At 41.6% G+C, this 13,760-nt stretch overlaps 2 protein-coding genes across 2 annotated transcripts; both read right to left on the reverse strand.

Annotated features, from left to right (window-relative positions):
- Positions 1-795: 795 nt before the first annotated feature.
- LOC115389768 (solute carrier family 22 member 7-like) lies at positions 796-4,872 on the reverse strand. The gene is made up of 10 exons (XM_030093346.1): positions 4,492-4,872; positions 4,318-4,421; positions 3,534-3,688; positions 2,719-2,887; positions 2,489-2,612; positions 2,292-2,401; positions 1,599-1,813; positions 1,397-1,505; positions 927-1,133; positions 796-841 (listed from the first exon to the last, which is right to left on the reverse strand). The coding sequence occupies exons 1-10, from the start codon at positions 4,870-4,872 to the stop codon at positions 796-798; spliced, it is 1,620 nt and encodes a 539-aa protein (XP_029949206.1).
- A 4,866-nt stretch (positions 4,873-9,738) lies between these two features.
- On the reverse strand, positions 9,739-13,423 carry LOC115390038 (solute carrier family 22 member 7-like). Its single transcript, XM_030093697.1, has 9 exons — positions 13,043-13,423; positions 12,793-12,896; positions 12,388-12,542; positions 12,133-12,301; positions 11,921-12,044; positions 11,726-11,835; positions 10,225-10,439; positions 10,039-10,147; positions 9,739-9,949 (listed from the first exon to the last, which is right to left on the reverse strand). Exons 1-9 carry the CDS (start codon positions 13,421-13,423, stop codon positions 9,739-9,741), a joined length of 1,578 nt encoding a protein of 525 aa, XP_029949557.1.
- Positions 13,424-13,760: the final 337 nt, after the last annotated feature.

Genomic DNA, 13,760 nt, shown 5'->3' on the forward strand with positions numbered 1-13,760 from the left:
TGAGAAGCATTTCAATGACCGTCTACACACTTCGAAACACGAAGAAACACACAAGCAATGTCAGACCTTATGTATATAACTGAATGATGCACTGACAAGAATTAAAAATGATTTCTTGTGTGCTTCCATTTCAGTTATTTGCATAATGTGATAAATGTAAGTAAGCAAAATTACTCATGTTCACCAAAACGTCTGCATCTGCTTCCACTGAATGTGAAAAATCATATCTATTACAAGCTCACATATGTCACAAAGTATTTGTACTTAATTATTGTAAAAAATATTTTCAAGCAATCTGCACAAAAGTATTTATTCACTTCATTTAAAGAGACAAAATTAAGTTTATACTCCTTACATTCTGCAGACGTTGTTTCAAACTACATGAGGAGGATTCAGACTTACAGAGAAAAGGGTCAAAGCAGCTGAGGCTCACAGCTCTCCATCCTGAAGGTGCAAGAGCTCAGGACTGGTGATCAAGTCACAACAATCATAATTGAACACCAACACTTCCTGTTGCTGTTTCAAAAACAAAAGCCTTTCCAGAACAAAAGCCTTGTAGAAATTCCACCGTGACCAGTTTATTTAAACAAGAGAGGAAGACAAAAAAAAATCTAGTTTTTTTTTTTTTTTTTTTTTTAACCTGCATTTAAGTCTTTACTTTTGCCAAAGTATTTATTTTTCATTTTTATTTTTATTATAGATCAGTAGTAATTCTTCTGAGGTAAAGAATCTGAATGTTTATTCCAACTCCAAAGGTCTCTTGTCTTCACTGAAGCACACACCGACTAAAAACCTTCACAGTGGAGGAGGTTGTTCGTCAGGCGTGTTGACTGATCGGCCACTGAAACACAAGATGCGTCATAATTTCATTATTCTGTAATTTAACTTTCAGTTTGCATGTTTCATTGCAGTTCAGATTAAGGCACCTTGTTTGCTCCACGTCATCAATAGTCTCTGGAAGTCGTGTGTTTTTCGTCTCACGAAGAAAAGAGGCCGATACTCCCCCGGCGAGGGCAACTAGGAAGAAAACCATATTTGGTAGATGGGCCCAGGAGTCTTCGAGAAGCAGGATCAGAGGGCATATGGACACGCCGAGACGGCCCAAGAAGGAGCAGTAACCCAGTCCGTTTTGCCTGTAATAAAAACACATTATCACAGTGTCTGTGGCGTCTGTGTTCATCCATATCTTTATCTTGCTGTGGGTTGCGGGGCGCTAAAGCCAGTCCAGGCTCACTATGGGTGAAAAGTCATATAGTCCATCACAGGGCCAACACAGGGAGAGACAGACAACCATACTCACCAATTAACCTGCCTCTGTTCATACACACATCAAATATCCATCTCAGTGTCTCCTTGGTTAAAATGTGCGAAAAAATAATCATTTCTTTTATCTGACCTGAGTACTGTGGGGTACAGCTCTGTGGAGTACAGATATAACGTCGTGAAGGCTGCCTCAGAGAACATCTTCCCCAACGCTCCCACAGCCGTCTGAAAGCTCCCGTTATCTTCAAAGAAAAAGAGAGAACGTTTTAAAGGGTGCTTGAATTGGTGTTAGTTTAATATATGATATTTCGATGAGACCCACAGTAATGGCTCACCTCTGGGGATGAACATGGAGCAGCAAAGACACAGTCCAGTCAGCAAGACCATCCCAGCCTGAACCAGCCTTCGGCCAATTTTGTCCACTGAGAAATAAACTATTGCTTTTGCTGGAATTTCTATAATGCCGAAGATGAACTGTGTGAGATAAATGTTCACACCAAATCCAGAGACATTCAAGCTGATTCCGTAATACGTAGAGGCCACTGCAAACCTAAAACCAAGAGGAGAGTGTTTTGCTATGGGCAGCATATGCCATTGAGGTGACAGTGAATGCAGCATCCTCAACGTTTAAATTTCCTTTAACTCGCAAAATCACGGCAGACTGGATTAATGCATCTAGAATGCACATTATTTTCTTATCAATAGCTGCAAAGACTCTTCTAAGCTCACCCATGCTCTCCCTTGAGCTTCGAGTTACTTCTGTGGTTATAAATTCAATGCTGGAACATATTCAATGATACCGGCTTGTGGAGATGGTTGACAGTTTAGTCCAATGTTCACATGTTCGTGACACGTCCCTGTAATTTTGCATGAGAGTGTGTGTGTTTCTTATGTTTCAAAGTCTTACCTAAATGAAAACTGCAGTCGCTACTCATTGACAGACACTGGTCTGTGGTTGTAAAGGCTGCTGTTGTCAGGTTGAAAATGGATGATGCAGTTAAAAGGAAAAAAAAAATCAATGCATTTACCAGACAATGCCTGTAAGTACAGCCAGTTTTCTCATATTGGGGGTCCGCAGTAGGTCAGCATAGGAATACTTTTTGCTTTCATCTTCAACAAGTATTACTTTGGACAGGACCTGCAGGAAATGTAAAAACAGACACATGATGTGTGCATTTAACGAAGCTCAACCAAGAAAACTACTGGATAAAGTAAAACATTGTACCTGAGGACTGATTTCAGCCATGAACTCTTGCCTTTTGTTGACTTGTGCACACTTTCTCAGGTAAGAATGAGCCAAATTACAGTTGCCATTACTTATCAGCCATCTGGCAGACTCAGGCAGAAACCTGTGAAGTGATCGCTGGAAATAAATATTTTTGCAGACACAAATAAACTGATTGGAAGAAATCTATACAGAATTTAAAAGTACATTCTTTTTTATTTTCTCCTCACCGCCAACAGATTAAAGCGACGAGCTGCGGGGCGGTTACAGCCGCAGTCAGATGTCTCCAGTCAGTCAAAAAATAGGCTATAAGAGGTATCACAGCTGTGAAAATACTCCAGTCCAGGCTCATTAAAATACCAGCTGCAGTGCGATGCTTGATGTCAACCCACTCAAGACCTGTGATGAGGAATTGCATTTTATTAGTGTGTTGAAGAGAATTATCTCACTTCATGTTGAAATTGCTGAAAGTAAATGACAAAACTGATAACAAAAACTTTACTAATAAATGAATGTTTATATTTTCCAGTCTATTGTCAGTGAATTGTAAAAGTCAAATTCTTTTTGACTACACAGAAAAGAAAAAAAAAACAATGATTAGAGTTAGAAAACTTTTGATATTGCTCTGAGAGGCAGCTTCTTGAAGCAAACAGCTCCTTGACTTTGGCCCATTATTGTTTCTTTGAGAAGTGTTTTTCAATCCAGACTGGCCCCATGCAGGGACAAGAGGTCAGCCAAGTTGGGAACAGACTGCTGTTGTTTTGCCTGAGTGAGCTTGTCAGTTTCCGAATTACGCAAGCTGAGAGATGAAAGTGTCCAGCGAGGACAGGGACGTAACTCCCAACCCTCAGCTTTGCACTCCGCTTTATTGTTCCACACTGTTTAAAGGGTACAGATACGTCTAAAAAAAAAAAAATAAAGATATGAATCATAACATCTAACCTGCAGGCCATTTCCATTCACCATTAGCCATGTTTTTGAATAAAAAAAAAACAAAAAAAAAACTACAGCAACAATTAATGTCGAACCACAGGAGACAACTCACAAATGACATAGGAGATTATGCTTATTCCAGAAAGTCCAACTCCAGTGAAAAACCTCATGGCTGCAAACAGCATGAAGTTATAGGAGAAAGCACTTGCAAATCCAAAAATGGTGGTGGTGATGTAGCACAGCAGAATTGCTCTTTTCCTGCCAAACCTGCAAGAGAATGCATTTACATTACATTTCACAAAAAGACAAGAAAACTCTTCTCGGGAGATAGGCAAAAACATGAACAAAAGTCATATAAAGTAAATAACGTTGTTTACAAAGTGTGTTACTTTTGATTAGTGACCAGGAAAAAGATGAGACATAAGACAAGCACAGTCAGAGTGTGTCAGCAGTACGTCACTTCATCTATGTTAACACTTTGCTCTTTGTTGTTGTTGTTGTTGTTGTGTAGTCAGTGGGTAGTATACTCTGGAGGGATTCATTCTTTCATTCATCAAAGTGTATGTCTTTTTCTTTTTGTTGAAGTGAATGACTTTCTGTTTGTCAGTAAGATGTTTGTGCATGGATATGGTGAAGAGCGAATGGATGAATGAATGAATGAATCAATGAATCAAACAAGAATCATGGAATTGTTTCCTGAATTGGTCACTTGGAATTAGACATTCACTGAAAAGCTTCCCCGCAGAGTAATTTTTTGTGAGATTCACCATCAAACTCGGCAGTCTTGCAAGGTGGCATTTTCCACTTTTAATTGTCTGTGAGTTGTTAATATAATAAAAAACTGACAAACAGGCTTGTAAAATGACAAATGGTGTATGAAGTGAAGACGTGAATACCTGTCACTAAGATAACCAGAGATGACTGCTCCAATCATGACACCAATGAAGAAGACAGTGGCTATGGCTCTGTTCATTTTCTTCTTGTCACAAACCAGGTCCCACTATAACGGAAATACAGGCAAAACAAGTGAGTGAAGAAAGAAATCAGTGATTTAGAGTGATGACACTCACCTCCGAGGCTATAGTGGACTTAAAGGTGCTGTTGTCAAATATCCATCCATTTTTGCACGACACTGTGGGTAAAGCATTAGTCGAACTGAAGTTCAGCAACAGGTGATACTGGGGCTCTGCAAACATTTCGCAGGGGTTTGGACTTCCATCTTGTTCGAGAGGGATGCTGACGATCAGCCTGTCAGCCACAGACAAATTCCTAAAAACACTTCCATCATCCAAAGAGTCAATGTTGCAGTGGTGAGAGGGAACGACAGCGATGAAATTATTCAGGAGGAAGTTAAACGGCAAGCACATCCGACCAAATATCAACAGAAGCATTATTCTAAACTGAAAAGTCCCAAAGCCGTTGATCTCTGACAACACATTGTCAAATTTCATCTTGTAAAAAAAAAAAAAAAAAAAAAAAATCAGCAAAAAATACAGGAGAATGTTCCAAACGTGCGTCCGAAACTGAACCAAATTCTTTTCCCTTCTGTTGAATGTTGTTGGTTGACGGTTAGCTAAAGTATAGAGTGTGTGAATGAGTTATAAGGTAAGCCTGATGACACTTGCTCAAATGTTTAACTAGAGTTATAGGTGGCCTCAATTCGGGGCGGCTCTACGCTGAGGCAAGAGGGGGCAGTGCCTCCTTGAACAATTGTCCTGTCCCCTTTAATCAAACTTTTAGAAGTTTTGAAAACAACAATAGATTACCCACAAACTGGATATAGTCAAGATCTACTATAGTAGCTGAAAAATCCAGCGGAAAAGCAGAAATGAGAATTCACTTTTTATCTTTCCTTACAGGCTCACTGGCACTCAGCAGAAATGATACCGCCCCCCAGCTGTTGTTATGCAAATCAGTTACTGTCTGATTCCTCAGCAGAGCAAAAACACTAATAATGACATTCTAAGATGTTATGTTATTCTATGATGAACAATAATAACTTTATATTGGAAATTTATCTGACAGTTTGTCCATCCAGCTAAGATAAATGTTGGTAGGAAGTAGAGATGGGTTAGTCCCGCCCACCAAAGTTGTTCTGGCCCCTATGTCTCAAAGAAAAAAATTGACCAAGACATCAGCTGTGTTTTGATTGAACTTCTTGACAACATAAAAGTAGGGAGGTTGACACAGTCTCTGCTTTTAAGACTAGGCGTGAGACCTTTCTTTTTAATAAAGTTTACAGTTAGGGCTGGTTCAGGCTTTACTGGACTTTTTTTTTTCTTTTTCCTTGTTGCTGTAGGCCGAGAGCTTGCTAGCTTGCTCTCTCTCTTGCTCTCTCTCTCTAGAGCTGTGACTGAGGGATTGCATACAGAACATCAATCCCGGCTGATCCATTGATCTAATGAGACAACCTGGACTGAACAGGTGCAACCAGTTTCTAACTGGGCATCAATCAAAACAGCTGATCCATTGATTGATTGAGGTAACCCAGACCCAGTGGGTGTAAGCGGTTTACTTAGCCCAGGACTCCTACCATGTGGCTCCCAGTTCTGCTTCACTTCTCTCATTTCTATGTAATGTTTCATGGCTAAGGGTCATTGATGATTGTTTCTCTTGTAGCCTATGTACTCTCTGTTTATACATGAAATGTATGTAGATACAAGAAATGTACTGTACCTATCTTTCTCTTTCTGTCCCTCACCCCAACCGGAATAGCAGAAAGCCGCCACCTCTGAGCCTGGTTCTGCAACGGCTTGTTCCTGTTAAAAGGTCTTCTGCTTTATGGTCAGATGAAACAAAAACGGAATTGTTTGGCCACAATGATTTGTGTCCTGAAAGACTTGAAAGACACTGCTGAACATGAATGGTCAAAAATACCAGAGGAGACATGCAGAAAGCTGATCAGCTGCTATAGGAAGCATATTTAACAGACTAGACTAGAGGAAAGAGATACCTCTGATCATGGCGAATGGTAAATGGATTCTTCCTTATGTCTGCCTCTTGAACAGTCTTGACATTCTTTACATCGTCACTGCATTTGCCAGTGGTAGGCTGGAAATTCCCGAGAGGTGTTGTCTGTTACATGGTGGCAGCACTCCTGGTGTGTCAGTGAGCCACAGTATCATGATGGACATCCCCTGCTTTACCCATAAAACCACCTTGTTGGTAGTTACTGCTGCTGTACCTTTACAAGGTGAGCATTTCACTAGCTGACAGGACGCAGGTGTGATTTGACTGATTACACCTGCGGTCCAGCTTCTTAGGCAGTAGCTATGTTGTGAGGATATTTCAAGAAACAGTAGAGCAAAACAATCACACAGTCTCATTTTTTTGTTTGCAAAATAATTAAATTGATATCAGTGTTTTCCCAGACTTGAACAACACAGGTCGAGCTCCACATGAAGACAAGAGGGTGCGTCTCATTCACTCATTAAAGGATGATGCTGCTTCTCAGTGGTTAAGAAAACATGGTTTGAAAAAAGAAGCAATCTGAAATAACAAACTTGTGTTACTGTGGTGAGAGGGATCGACAGCTGCAGGAAGTGAACTTTGAGGTTATTCAAGGAAATGCTAACTAGAACACTGTCCAGCGATCTTGAAAACAAAAAAATATAAATGTATTTGTGAAGGTGAGCTGCATACCTTTTTCTTTCTATGCTGTTGGCTAACATTGAGCTTGTGTAAAGTATGAATATGAAGGATATTGGCAACAGTGCTGACACAATACAAATGTAGCCTTATAAGTAACATGCCTTTTTTTTCCTTTGTAATGGATCACATATTTAATTTCAGGAACGTATGTGTCCTCATGTAACCAAGCTAACTTGAGATTCAGGTGAATCTCAGCAACACAGCAGATTCTAGTAACACGTGAACAAACTGCTGCGGCCCTCCAGGACCGACTTTGGACACCCCTGGTCTACTGAGATGACAATGGACACATTTAAAGCAGTGCTTATTTTTACGTTTGTGCAAATGCTTTTGGCTTGTTTGCATTTTCCAGCACAAATGCTCTATTATCTACTGTAACACCACATTTAGGAGGAGCTCCACTTCTCCATCATTTGACAAATGACCGTCACACCATTATCGCTTAAAGAACAGGAAATAATTCATGCCATTCATTGTTTTTGTAGTGTTTTGTCCATGATTCTGATTGGCTAGCATGGCTTTATCTTTCTCGTTTCGGTGCCGTTTATAGATTTGGCATTAGTCAATGAACTCATGCAGAAATGGTCAAGTTCTCTTGGTTTCAGGTTCCCTGTCTTTCTCTTCTTCTATTTCATTGCTGTTCCCCTCCATGATGCCTTTCACCTGTGCCTGAGTGTGTGATTATTGTCACCTGGTGCCTCGGCTATATAAAGGGCTTGTCTTGTCTGTTCGGGTTGTTGTTCTGTCTTTATGTGTCTCTATGCGGCTGTGTCTCTGCATGGTAGTTCATTCAGTGCCATTTTTGTTGACCTTGCTTGTATGACCTCTTTTGTCAGCTATGTTTATTTCTAAAGTAACTTCCTGAAATTTGTAAGTCGTTTTCATAGTTTCCAAACTGAAATGTGATTGTATGTTAAACACAAAAAATGCCTATGTCATGAGTTTATTTTTGTATATCTAATGCAGATAGTTAAAAAATCATAAGGGCAAAGGTGCATTAAAGTCTCATCCTTCTATCACTGATTATCATCCAGTAGACAGCTTAACCAGAAAACTCCACAGCAGTTTCAGCAACATTTCTGTTGACACAGTCAATCAGTGAACTTGGTTGAATTGTAATTATGCTGTAAACTTGCTGGAAAAGCAAGGTGAAAATCATCATGCCTGTCAATTACTGGTCGAGGAAGACCATGTCTGAAAATACCCGTGAAATGTGTGTTGAGTCCTGTCGTCTCGAGTAACAAAGTAAACAAGAAAATGTCACACCTCCCAAAACCACTTGAATCCAGGCCCGCAAACTTTAATGTCTGAACGGTGACGGTCAGCCAGGTCACTCTGAGCTCATGCACCGATGCCACACGTCTTTTATTATGCTAAAAGCTTACGGCCCGAACGCACTGGACGCGGAAGCGCCGCGCGCGGTAGCGCCGCGCACGGCGCTTCTGATCGCTTCCCATGTTAACCTATCTGACCGGCCGCACCGAACGCGCAGTGGAGCGCCGCGCGCGCCGCGGCTCGCGCTCTGCAGCGCGCCCGCTCCGCTTCGTTCTATTTTTCACGCGAGCGCAGGGAGCGCCATATGTCAAGCTGGATCAAGCAGATCGGACCAGACAGGAAGTCGGAAACAGAAAAGGCAAGAGAATCCGGTCAATTTTCAAAATATAACAAATTAAATGACGATTAGTTACGGACGGTGTTGCTCGTCCGTCTATATTTTGTCACTTGGGTCTAATCACAAGACAGATGGACACACAAACACACATACGCATGTACGCACCCAAACACACACACACACACACACACACACACACACACACACACACACACACACACACACACAGACAGCGACAGACATTCACTTGATGCAGAAAAAAAGACAGGAGGAGAAAAAGTCTCTCCACAGGTCACCAAAACACACACATCCATACTGGCAGAGCGAGACAGAGGGAACAGGGAACAAACGTGAAAACCGAGAGCTGACGGAGCGAGCCGAGTGCAGCCGATGTGTGACCAGCGCGGAGAGCGCAGGCGCCTCCAGTGCGAACAGCCAAGCGCCGGCGCAGAGACGCGCGCGGTGCGCGCGGCGCCTCCGCTACGCTTCCGCGTCCAGTGCGTTCCCGGCGTTAGGCTCAGTACTGAATTACCAACAATTCATAACAAAAGATGTTTCCACCTTGACTGCAAGTCAGAAAGGATACACCAATGATACACACCAACAGAAGATTTTGAATCATAGTCTGTACATGGTTAATGCTTTTACCTATTCTTACAACAATATTTTTATGATTTTCAAGTTTGGAAACAGTGGTAAAAGTGAAGAAAACCACAATTTATCTTCAGCTGTTTATTTAGATTTTTCATCAGTTCTTTGGACAGATTTCAAATTCAATTTGATTTCTTTTTTTTTTTTCAATTTGATTTCTTTTTTTTTTTTTTTAATCAAATGTTGTTTCTCCTTGTTGCAAGTTGTTTCCTGTAATAAAAAGAACACTTAGTTAGTCAAGAAACAACATAAAAGAACAATGTTTATCTAGGACTTATGAGCGGCCAAAACAAATTAAAGGGAGCATGAGCATGAAACTTCCAGACATGACTCAGTAACTCTTGAACTGCTGTGTTCTGTGAATGGCTAATCCTTGGTTGCAACTGAGTGAAATCGCATGGCGCTACCTTGGATTCTCAATATCCTCGATGAACTCTGGCAGTCTGGTGTTTAGTGTTTCAGGCAGGAGCGATGCCACCGAACCGGCCACAATAGCCACCGCGCAATAAGTGATGGGTGGCAGGAGATGCCACACGTCCTCCAGCAGCATGATGAGAGGGGAGATGGAGACGCCCAGCCGCGCTATGAATGACGTGTAGCCCAAACCGTTCTGCCTGAGAAGTCCAAGCACCTTGGTTAATATGCTGATAAGAAGACATAAAGAGTATCCGGAGTCAGACAGGCCAGTTCGTTACTGACTAACCGTACGACTGTAGGGTAGAATTCAGTGGTGTAGAGGAAGATGATTGTGAATGAGGCTTCAGACATGGATTTTCCAACAACGGCCACAACAGTCCGGATGACCCACCTGTCTGAGGGAAAGTTAAGTCAAACCTCTGAACATCATTTTAAAATGGCAAGGTTTGGTGCAACAGAAATAAATAAAAACCTTTTGAGAGAAAAATGTTGATAAAGAGACAAACACCAGTCGACAGCAATGATCCCATTTCACCAATCCTTCTCCCAATTTTCTCCAGGAAGAAATACACACCAGTCTTCATTGGTATTTCAGTGGAGGCGAATATAAATTGTGTCAGGTATGGGTTCACCCCTAAGTCACTGATATTCAGGGTTATCCCATAATATGTGAATGCAACACCATACCTGGAAAACAGGGAGAAAAACAAACACGAGAATCCTCAATCTTGATGTACCAGTTCAAACAAAATACTCATGAAGGCATTAAAGGAATACTCTGAAGATTTTGGACCCACGCCCTTTCCCTATCATTGACAAAGTGAGACAAGCTCATAAATACCTTTTTTGTGTCTTTGCGTCCAGTGGCTGGATCCCAGCTGTTAGCATCGTAGTTAGCTTAGCTCAATTGCTGGAGGAGAACAGGAGACAGAGCCGGACTGACGAAACTGGACAAAATACTCCTTACAGTGCTCCAGGGGATGGCGTATTAGCACATGAAGTAATGGTTATAAAACATTTTAAAAGACGCGTTTTCTTTTCAATCCGTTAAAATAACGTTTTGATACACACAGACCTGCGCATGCGCAGTGCTCCTTGGGAGGATATACTGGAGCACAGCAGTAGAAGCATAGACTCAGCTGCTGTGCGCCAGTATATCCTTCCATGGAGCACTATGCTTGTGCAGATCTGTGTGTATCAAAACGTTATTTTAATGGACTGAAAAGAAAACACGTCTTTTAAAATGTTTTATAACCATTCGGATTTACTTCACATGCTAACACGCCATCTGGACCACTGGAAGTAGTATTTTGTCCACTTTCGTCAGTCTGGCTCAGTCTCCTGTTCTCCTCCAGCAATTGAGCTAAGCTAACTACGATGCTAACAGCTGGGATCCAGCCACTGGACGCACAGGCACAAAAAAGGTATTGATGAGCTTGTCTAACTTTGTCAATGATAGAGATAGGGCGTGGGTCCAAAATCTTCGGCGTATTCCTTTAAGTTGCCAATAAAATGTAATAATTTCAATTTAACGTTTAGTTGTTCAAACCATGTTTCTTAATGTATTGAACTCATCTACTTTCATTGTTCATACCACATACTGAAAGGCACTGACTGTTTGTTGTACTCACTTGCAAGAATTTATCTTCTGAGACATTGTGCACTCCTCCGCATCACTATGAATCGACCGTAGTGCTGGAGTTAGCTGATCATTAGCTTAGCTTGTCTTAAATTGTGAAAAAGGCAGCAATAACCGGTTCAGTCTTGTCTTTTCAAGTCACTGTGAGCTGTGAAACGGTAATGTAAGGCAAAGATAGAAACCTCCGGTATAAGGGTCAAAGCTGGCTTGATCTTGATTTTCAGTATGAATACAGACTGTGGAAGCGGGGCCTCACAATCCCAACTTTTTGGGTTTTAAGCAGGAGGTGTCAGAAAAGTTACCACAGGGTGGAAAAACTGATGGAGATACTTACCACACTATTCCTGAGTATATTGCCAGTTTTCTCATATTTGGTGTTTTGAACAGATCTACAAAAGTGTACTTCTTCTCTGTAGTTTCAGTCTCAGCAGATTCCAGCAGTGTCTGAGAGAAAGCAACACAGGATCAGTCAAACTATCCGTAAAACTGCAGGATTATGTGTGAACCCAACTCCAGTGTTGAGACTTACCCTTGGTGTGATGGAGGCCATACTCTTAGTCCTGTTGTTGACCTCGGCACATTTGATTAAGTAATAATGAGCCTCGTCTGCCCTCCCTTTCGCCATGAGCCACCGGGCCGACTCTGGAAGCCACCTAAAGTGAAAAAAAAAAAAAAAAAACAGATTAAGATGAGTTTGATCCACCTTAAAGTTGTAAAAACTCTGGTAATTAATGCTGATACCTCCAAGTGGCGATAGACAGAAGCAAGGGTGAAGTTACTGCCAAAATGAGCATCCTCCACTCGTTCACGCAGTATGCAATTCCAACAAGGAACAAGCTCCCAAGAGTCCAGTCCAGACTGATGATCACCCCAGAAAATGTCCTGTTTTGAATCCCACACCACTCAACATCTGCAGACATGACAGGACATTTGAAACTTTACACACAGTTTTGTATGTATATAGTAGTAAAAATGAGCAAATCGACTGGTTCTTACTTAAAGCAATCGATATGATGCTGATTCCTGCAAGTGCCATCCCCGTAAAGAACCTCATGACAGAGAACATCACATAGGATGTGGAGAACGCGCTCAGCACCGCAAACGTCAAGGATGTCAGATACGAAACCAGCAAAATTCGCCGTCGCCCAAACCTGGTCATGGAAAGAACAAGCTGTCAGAGATTATTTTGCCTCTGACTTGAGGTTAAATACTCCGAATACATGTGTATATATTTTGTATTTTATATTTTTGCGTGTGTCAAGTGAAAGTTATGACAACATTTTCAGTGCAATTATTAAAACACTAAATAAACAGACTCTGCAAACATTATCGAGGAGAGCAGTGTGGACTCATGTGGACCTTTATGGACTCGTGGACGTATTATATTACGGACAGCCTCACCTGTCACTGAGGAATCCAAACAGAGGGGCTCCCAACATTACACCAACAAAGAAAATGGTGGCAGTGGCCTTGTTCAATCCCTTTTTGCTACACACCAGATCCCACTGCACAGACAGAAAGACATGAAAAGTTCAAATTTAGACAGTGTTATGAAAATGTTACTCGTATGCCAAGCTGAAGCTTTATGTCTGTATGTCAATATAATTCCTTCTTTCACTCAAATGAATACCATCTGCCTGGTGTGACTTACCTCTGTTGCCAAAGTAGATTTGAACGTGCTGTTGTCGAACACCCATCCGTTCTGACACTCGACGGTGGATGTCCCCTCGCTGCTGTTCGAGCCTGACAGATACTGGTACTGAGGGCTTGAGAATGCCCGGCAGGAGCTGAGAGTCCCATCCTGCTCTGCTGGGAGACTGACGGCTAGTTTCTGATCTAGAGTTAAATTCCCAAAGCCGTGTAATTCTTCCAGCGCACTGATGTCGCAGTGGTGTTTGGGAATGGCCGCCATGAAGTTATTCAGCAGAAAGTGACATGGCAGAGTCATTCGAGACAAGACCTGAATCAACACCAGCCTCATTTGGAATTTTCCAAATCCATTAATTTCTGTGAGTATGCCGTCGAATTTCATTTTTGCTGCGATTCCCAGATCAGCCGGATGCCGAATGATATCAGAGTGAAACTCAGAAAACTATGGCAGAATGAAAAAGACACATTTACCAGGGTGGTGTTAATCATTGCGGTTGTTCCATAATGAAAGAGCAGAGAACCCCAGCAGCCATCTCATTTTCATATTTTAACATGCTCAAGCTCGACCCAGTTTATTGTACCTGCCTTAATCAATATGCTTTAACAGCTTCCTGATAAGAAAGCATCGACAGACAAAAAGGACTGAAGCAACAGTCTGAGGGACTGCACTTTCTATGTTGTTGTTTCACACAATGGCAATAAAGACATTCTGATTCTGT

This window comes from Salarias fasciatus, chromosome 6 (assembly GCF_902148845.1).
Source record: "Salarias fasciatus chromosome 6, fSalaFa1.1, whole genome shotgun sequence".
In the NCBI taxonomy this organism is placed as follows: domain Eukaryota; kingdom Metazoa; phylum Chordata; class Actinopteri; order Blenniiformes; family Blenniidae; genus Salarias; species Salarias fasciatus.

Bases quoted from the DNA above. Each gene is read 5' to 3' on its own strand.
- LOC115389768 (XM_030093346.1), bottom strand. From the start codon at position 4,872: ATGAAATTTGACAATGTGTTGTCAGAGATCAACGGCTTTGGGACTTTT. The intron at 1,814-2,291 runs GTAAATGCATTG...TCTTGGTTTTAG, and splicing joins GTACTTACAGGCATTGTCTG to GTTTGCAGTGGCCTCTACGT. The intron at 842-926 runs GTGCCTTAATCT...CTTGTGTTTCAG, and splicing joins GATGACGTGGAGCAAACAAG to TGGCCGATCAGTCAACACGC.
- LOC115390038 (XM_030093697.1), bottom strand. From the start codon at position 13,423: ATGAAATTCGACGGCATACTCACAGAAATTAATGGATTTGGAAAATTC. The intron at 11,836-11,920 runs GTAAGTCTCAAC...GCTTTCTCTCAG, and splicing joins TGGCCTCCATCACACCAAGG to ACACTGCTGGAATCTGCTGA. The intron at 10,440-11,725 runs GTAAGTATCTCC...CCTGTTTTCCAG, and splicing joins ATATACTCAGGAATAGTGTG to GTATGGTGTTGCATTCACAT.